The sequence below is a fragment of the Vigna umbellata genome, chromosome 4 (assembly GCF_029865625.1).
Source record: "Vigna umbellata cultivar VRB3 chromosome 4, Vumbellata_1.0, whole genome shotgun sequence".
Lineage (NCBI taxonomy): Eukaryota > Viridiplantae > Streptophyta > Magnoliopsida > Fabales > Fabaceae > Vigna > Vigna umbellata.
Window position 1 is genome coordinate 44814631 of NC_142168.1, and position 8103 is coordinate 44822733.

Genomic DNA, 8103 nt, shown 5'->3' on the forward strand with positions numbered 1-8103 from the left:
GTCAATAAAGGACACTTAAAGTATTTAGTTTTATTCTTGAAGTTGTTATCCCAATTCTATTTGGAATTGTATGTCGAATTCGTCAAATTTAGTTGGGAATAATGCGTCGAGTTCATCTAATAATACGAGTAATTTACCAAAGTATAACTTGAAAGAACTTAAGTTTTTTTCCCCTTGGAACTGTACCTAATCCTCTTTATTCAAATTAATAATGCCTGTTCAAATTAGATGCCCATTATTTTTCACGTCATAGTTTCGATTTTGATACAGCATTTAAAGATTAATATTAAATGATCCGTATTCTTTTATTGGCTTCCATGAAATCTACCAATTTTCTTTCATGGACTATTGAATTAAGAGAAAACATTAAAAAACAATAAGCTATACATTTGAGGTCAAATATTGCTCTTGAGTGTTGTGGAAGTAACATAACTACCGAAGACAATATCTAGTTGCATCATAATGAATCTAACCTATCACATTTACTTATGTTTTTGACCAATGCACCAGATTTAGAAGAACATAAAACCTTCAATAATAGAGCAATAAAGCAACCTCCTAAACTAGTAAGACATGTATCAAATCCTGTGACAAAGTCCATTATATAAACAAATCAATCCTTGGAATTCTTCCATCCACATCACGAAAACTAGCTAGTTCTCACACAATAACCCTATCACAGGTTCATTTCAGTATGGCATTCTTGCCAAAATTTTCACCTTTCACCATTCTTAGTTTACTGTTATTAGTGGTTGGAGTTATTGTGTCTAGGGCTGAAGCTAGGCCAAGAGCATTCTTTGTATTTGGAGATTCACTTGTCGATAATGGAAATAACAATTACTTGGCTACCACTGCACGAGCTGATGCTCCTCCTTATGGCATTGATTACGCTCCAAATCACAGACCAACTGGTCGTTTCTCCAATGGCTACAACATTCCAGACTTTATCAGTTCAGTTTACATATCTCTTCCCACAGTTTCAACCCCATTGTTTTCTTTTAGCATTCATCTTACAGAGTTCTATTTTCATGATCAAAATTTGTTGTTATGAACCATTTTTTTTTTTCATGTAGCTTAATTAGCCGATAAGAATAGCAACTAAACATAAAGTGTATGTCTAAGTAATGATTGTGTCGTTTTCAGGTCAGCGACTTGGTGCTGAGTCTACATTGCCATATTTGAGTCCCGAGTTGACAGGAAATAAGCTCCTAGTTGGTGCCAATTTCGCTTCAGCAGGAATTGGCATACTTAATGACACTGGAATTCAGTTTGTAAGTTCATTAATAAGGACAATTGTAAAACTTAGTTCTTACTTTCAACTTCAAAAATTGATGTTGCATGCAACTTTTATACAGGTAAACGTGATCAGAATGTATAGACAGCTAGAATATTTTCAGGAGTACCAGAACCGAGTGAGTTCTTTGATTGGAGCTTCACAGGCAAAGCGTTTAGTGAATCAATCACTAGTTCTGATTACAGTAGGTGGCAATGATTTTGTGAACAACTACTACTTGGTGCCCAATTCAGCAAGGTCTCGCCAATACCCACTTCCTCAATATGTGACATATCTCATCTCTGAGTACAAAAAGCTTTTGCAGGTAAAACCCTATTGATTAAACAAAAGGGTTAACGCATAACGTTGTTGTCATAACTATTTCTCTCATTCTGTCATATACAAATTCTGCAGAAGCTGTATGATCTTGGAGCTAGGAGAGTTCTTGTGACAGGCACAGGACCTTTGGGTTGTGTCCCTTCAGAACTGGCCCAACGAGGCAGAAACGGAGAATGTGCTGCTGAACTACAACAAGCAGCAGAATTGTTTAACCCACAACTGGAACAAATGTTGCTACAACTCAACAGGAAACTTGGAAAGGACGTTTTCATTGCTGCAAACACAGGAAAAATGCACAACAACTTCGTTACTAACCCCGAACAGTTTGGTACTACACATTATTTTTCATGTTATATCTAACTCCATGTCCTCTTTGTCAAGGTTTTACACTGCGGTTGCAGTTATGTTACAGACATTGCAATTGTGTTTCATGTTACTTGAAAGACAATGCGGTTGCCGTCAAAACATTTAAAATCATGTTCTAACTAGTGGAGTAATAAAGCAACAATTAAGGTCTAAGGTTTGTGTTGTTGTTGTTGTTGCTGCTGCAGGGTTTATTACGGCAAAAGTAGCTTGTTGTGGACAAGGACCCTACAATGGTCTTGGATTGTGCACACCACTCTCCAACCTGTGCCCTAACAGGGCGCAGTATGCATTTTGGGATGCATTCCACCCATCTCAAGAGGCCAACAGACTTATTGTGGAGGAAATCATGTCAGGTTCTGAAGCTTACATGAATCCTATGAACCTTAGCACCATCTTGGCTTTGGATGCTATCACCACATGAAGACAAGCGAACATGATCATCGTTTGATGTTATACTTGTTTTATAGTTTATTAGTTGTAATTGTGAGAACTGTATTCCTCCGTATAAGAGAGGAACAAAACTTAAGAAAATAACTTGGGTTTTACCAAAAGTTACTGTGGAGGATATAAAGGCTACATCGATTCCAAAAGCTGCATCATGTTCCACTGTCAGTTTTTTCCCATTCTGTGGAGGGCACCCAAAGTACTGAATGGATTAAATACGTTTTTGTTTCCCCATTTCTTGATTAATTTTTCTTTCAAATTGAATCCTTAATCAATTAAAATATTTTATTTAAGTATTGCCTACCTTCAGTAGTTCTATTTTCTACAAGTTAATTACGGGTCTTTAGACCTCAACCAATCTATAAAAAATCATCCAAAAATTAAATAATCCATTAGAATTAATTCTTTTTCCTTGATTTGAATTTGTTTAGAACTAGCTAGTTTTAAATAATTTATAATTTGGAACTTAAAAAAAAACTAAAACAGAATTGAAATTAATCATTTAAATATTTGTATTATTTATTACTTCATTGCTATATGAAAATATATGAATGAACAGAGAAAGGAAAGAAACGATCTTTCTTGGCTTGAGTTGGGTTGAAGTTTAAGCTTTTTCACTTACGTTCTTGTATGGGAAGCATAATAGTAGTTTCTGCCAAGTTTAAGTGGAAGGGTCTAAGCCCACCACCATTTTGGTGAGAAAAGGTGATGAGATCTCAATCAGCCCAAAAAAGGTGTAAACATGGAACAAAGGAAATGTCATTAGCATCACCGAAGGTAGCAAATAAAGGAGTCTGTTTGATTCTTTGCGTCATATGTTCTTAGGTTTCTAAGATATGATCAGTTTTGCTTCCAGCTTGCTTAACTTTGAGTTTTGCACAAATTCATCCTAAGAAACCATTTAACTAGAGAATTGATACGCGATCTGATCCACAGGACAGTGTTCATGCATTAAGCTACGAAACAAACACCTCGTGCTTGGTTGTTGTCCATTTCTTTTCACCAAAGCAAATTAAAAGACAACAACAATCAATCAGTAATTGAATGAAACAGTAGCATCATTAGCTTAATATGTGTTATCCATCTTGCTCTATTACGAGGCATGACAAATTGTGTTCGTCCATTGTAGGTCTGCTTTCTTCTCTGTTTTACTACATTCTTGGTTGAGTTTGTCCTCACTTGATTTAAAGCAAGCATTTCTAGTGAGCCTTTATCTGTGCTTTTCTTGATTTTTTAGGTTCTTTCTGTCCAGTATCCTGTCTTTTCTGTTTAGAATAGCTTTCTTTCGTTTTAATCTTTTTCTTGTTTGTCTTCATCATTCTCTGGTTTTGTATGCCACGTCAGTGTTACACTTGAGTTGTCTGCTTAAGAGACTGGACTCAACATAGGAAGCATTCTTTGATCTGCATATATACCACTTGAGTGCTTCTTTCAATCACGAGTGATACACTTTGAGAGGATCTCCATTGCACCTACTTTTACTTGTTTTTGCTGTTTTTCTTTTATTGTTTAAACGGTTTGTTCTTTTGTGTTAGCCTTTCTGATGTCACGACAATAAGCTATCCGTGATTCCAGTTATGAAATTATGCAAAATTTCTCTTAATCATAAAATTTCTCTTAATCATAATTTTGGGAAAAATATAAATACGAAATAATAATACTCAAAATAGAACTCTTAAAATTATCATGCAAATATGTTATTGATAAAGAAAAATTACAATTTCACTTTTCTCTCTTAACTTATTTCTTGCCTATATTTCTTCTCTACTTGGAATGAATTACAAAAAAAAATAAGTAACATGTATTTATAAGTACACATAAGCAATATTCTTCATTCACTTTGTTTTCCTATTTTTAAGCTTTCTAAAATATTATTGATTTTCTACTTCTTAAAACCAAGAAGTAAAACATCCTTAACTTTCTCTCGGAAGATGCAATTCTCTTTGTTGATGTTTCGACCGGATCTGGGAGACCCTGTTAAAACACTCACAAACGGTAAAGACTGACGGACGGATGATATCGCATGCTACGGATCGGACGGACGCCTTTTCACTTGCTCTTGGCTGAGGGCTGGACGCGCTGGGAAGGGCCGAACGGGCTCTCGTCTTCAAGTCCTGGTTGTAGTATCTGTCCTCTCCCTCCTCGCTTTCCAAGCCGGGCAGTCGTGTACCTGTCAAAGGCACTCCGACGCTTAAGTCAGTAAGTAACGTGACCAAGTGGTCTGTAATGCATGTATATATTGCATTGTGAGCAATCTGTCCAGAACTCATACTTGGAACCTTTATTTATACTGATTGTAATGGGCTTTTACCTTTCGTGGGCCTGATAACGGCCCAATCATACCTTAATCTTCGTTAAGGGCTTTAATGAGTCATTAGCGTTTAACCGTGTAGTCGACCAAGTGCGGGTCGGTTGGAAAGGATGGTCGGCCACGGATGTCAACCTCGGTGGGCGGCCATCTGGTTCTGCTGTCTGGTCACACTGGACGCTCGGTCCTAATTGCCCACCTGGGTGGACGTTCGGTTCAGGAATGGCCGACCTTGGAGGGTCACTCGGTCCATGTGTGGTCGGGCAGCGTTAACTTGGACGCTCGGTCTCGGTGTTCGACCCGGATGGACGTTCGGTTCATGAATGGGGAGGACCGGACGGTACATAAGTCCCCTAAGCCCGAGCATAATTTTATTATGCGAAGGGGTTTTGTCCCCGCCTGGATAGGCGACCTTGGGAGGATGACAGAATCGTTTTTCCTTGGACTCTGTCGACCGCTTATCTTGGTGTCGGACGATCGCTGTTAAGACGACCGCTATTGAGGGCGATTGACGTGTGCCCGACGAATGCCTCAATGGCATTATCTTTCATGATGACAGGATCGTCCTGTCTTGGAGGTTGACGACCGCTTACTGACGATCGCTTTGTTATGTACTCGTTAATACAGGGCCTGCATATTATTACTAGCCGACCGGATGAAGGCGACCTTGGAAGACCGCTCGTTTTATGTACAGTTGGTCAAAGGTCAGTCCTAGTCTGGACACTCGTTCTTGATGGTCGATCTGGATGGACGACCTTGGAGGACCGTTTGGTCTATGTGTCGGACGCACGGGCCGGTACACAAGCCCCCTAAGCCCAAACATAATTTTATTATGCGAAGGGGTTTTGTCCATGACTCTCCTTGAAAGAATGAGTTCTCTAGTTGGGCATCGCTTCTAAGTCGCCTCTGTTAGGAGGCCGAGGACCTGAGGCCAGTTAGTGACTGTCATCGATATAGATTACCACATCTTGTCCAGACGAAAATATGTCTGAGGGGACTGCTCTTTAGATAGACGAAAATGATTATCCAAAGGTGTGCTAATTACTTTAGTGTCTCTCATGTTGAATCTCTGCAAAACACGATTAATGTACTCTACCTGAGATTTTATTGTTTACCAACAGCAACTCTAATATTTTTGTGGTGATACTTGCATGTACATATAATTTTATTGCACAAACAATTAGATTATCTTTTTGACCATCTAGTATATGGGAGAACACTCATAATATCTTTTGAAGTTAGTTTCTCTATCTATAATGATGATGTATATATCTAGATGAGGTTTTATCTAAAATTCTATTAGAAATATCTTTGTAACGAAAGCAATAACTTTTAAAAGATGACTGATGCATCTTTAAAATTATTTTAGGAGTAAAACTTTTTTATTTATATGTGCATATGAATTTTAAAGGGCCAAATATATTCTAATATATATATTGCTAACATGCGTACGCCTGTTTTTCAGTTGGTACATTTTAGCAATGTGTACCGGGTTTTAATAGGCAAAAATATCCTTATATATCATGGATTCTAAGTTTTAAGGTTAAGGATATTTTAATAATTTTCTTTCTCAAAAGTAAAAAAAAGAAACCCTCAAACCCTTGCTTACCTCCCTCATTCCTCTCAACCATTTCTCTTTCATCTCTCTCACTCCAACATTTTCTTTGTCATCCTATGGTAGCCCCAACTGAAAAAAATTAGAAACACTGGTTGTTTAAACAATCTTACAAAAAATGATTTTATAATGAGTTTTCATTTTATAATTTTTGTCTTATTAATTTTATCCAATTTTCACAAGCATAAAGGAATTGGTAATTGACTTGGAAAAAATCAGAAATACTTACTGCTAAACAATTTCTTACAAAAAAACATGATTTTATAACGAGTTTTCATTTTATAATTTTTGTCTTATCTAATTTTATCTAATTTTTACAACCATAATGACATCAAAGGAATTGGTAATTGGCCTGGAAAAAATCAGAAATACTCCTTGTTAAACAATTTCTTACAAAAAATGATTTTATAATGAGTTTTCATTTTATAATTTTTGTCGTATATAATTTTATCTAATTTTCACAAGCATAATGAATCCGAAGGAATTGGTAATTGGCCTGGAGGTTTTTTTAGAGATGATGATTCAACATATACAGATGATTAAATTAGAGAAATTAGTGAAGATGATGAAATTGAAGAGATCTTGGATGAACCTTTGTCTGAAGGTGAATATGTCAATGACTTAACTCTTTACAAAGACAATTTGTTTAATGGAAGTGTTTCTGATTTTTTTCAATTGGGGCTACAGCAGAGATGACAGAGAAAATGTTGGAGTGAGAGAGATGAAAGAAAAAGGGTTGAGAGGAATGAGAGAGGTGAGCAAGGTTTTGAGGCTTTCTTTTTTTTTTAGTCTTGAGAATGAAAATTATTAAAACTTAGAATCCATGAAGAGTATTTTTGTCTACTAAAACCCGGTACAGTGGCTAAAATGAATCAACTGAAAAACAGGTGTACGCGCGTTAACAAACCCATATATATATATATATATATATATATATATATATATATATATATATATATATATATATATATATATATATATATATATATATATATATATATATATATATATGTTTCTTTAGCTCCCAAGATATGCTACCAATTAGCACAAACCGATTAATCAAATGCAAAATCGATTAACAGTTAAAGTTTGTTGAATGTGGATAAAATCATAATTTATTAATACTAATGATAATAAATTAATTTATTCATAAAGCCTTCTGAGAGTACAAAAGCACGTCGAATTGTTAGAGTAGATATTTCTGGAGTCAGTCAATAAGTTATTACGTTTTTTTAAGCTCATTGTTATTGAATTTTCTAATAACCTATCACTCTAATACAATTTTATTTTTAAAAAGAGAGTAAAAGAAGAAAGTATATACAAAATGATTTAAGATAAAACCAACCTCATATTTGAAAAAAAAAAAAGGATGATTAAAAATATAAATATGAATCGAAAATCATACATTAAACAAAAATATAACATTAAGAAACATAGAAAAAACCATTACAAACACATAATTTAATAGTTTTGAATTAAAAGTAATGTATTAATTTTTCGTATAGGTTACATTTGTCACATTCTCTCTTTCTTTGGAATAAATCCATGTATATTAGCAAAGATATAGGTTACATATTGCACGTTAACTATGCACTAATCTTGTATGCTGTTTTAATATTAGCAAAGATATGGACAGAAATTTGTCTATATATTTCTATTTAACCTCTTTTCGTAGGAAAAACAATTAAAGGTTACGAGTGAGTTTTCTCCTTTCATTTTTTAGTATTTATAGAGAGAAAACAGGTATAAAAGAGAATG

The 8103-nt window shown here is 35.2% G+C and overlaps 1 protein-coding gene across 1 annotated transcript; it reads left to right on the forward strand.

The window, feature by feature from the left end:
* Positions 1 to 649: 649 nt before the first annotated feature.
* On the forward strand, positions 650 to 2649 carry LOC124827095 (GDSL esterase/lipase At5g33370-like). Its single transcript, XM_047300078.2, has 5 exons — positions 650 to 950; positions 1144 to 1271; positions 1356 to 1598; positions 1688 to 1940; positions 2164 to 2649. The coding sequence occupies exons 1-5, from the start codon at positions 695 to 697 to the stop codon at positions 2397 to 2399; spliced, it is 1116 nt and encodes a 371-aa protein (XP_047156034.2). The 5' UTR covers positions 650 to 694; the 3' UTR covers positions 2400 to 2649.
* The last annotated feature ends 5454 nt before the right edge of the window (positions 2650 to 8103 follow it).

What these genes read in the sequence shown, in the direction of transcription:
- LOC124827095 (XM_047300078.2), top strand. Translation starts at nt 695, where the DNA reads ATGGCATTCTTGCCAAAATTTTCACCTTTCACCATTCTTAGTTTACTG. An exon ending in AGTACAAAAAGCTTTTGCAG is followed by an intron (nt 1,599 to 1,687) that starts GTAAAACCCTAT and finishes CAAATTCTGCAG; the next exon opens with AAGCTGTATGATCTTGGAGC. An exon ending in TACTAACCCCGAACAGTTTG is followed by an intron (nt 1,941 to 2,163) that starts GTACTACACATT and finishes TTGCTGCTGCAG; the next exon opens with GGTTTATTACGGCAAAAGTA.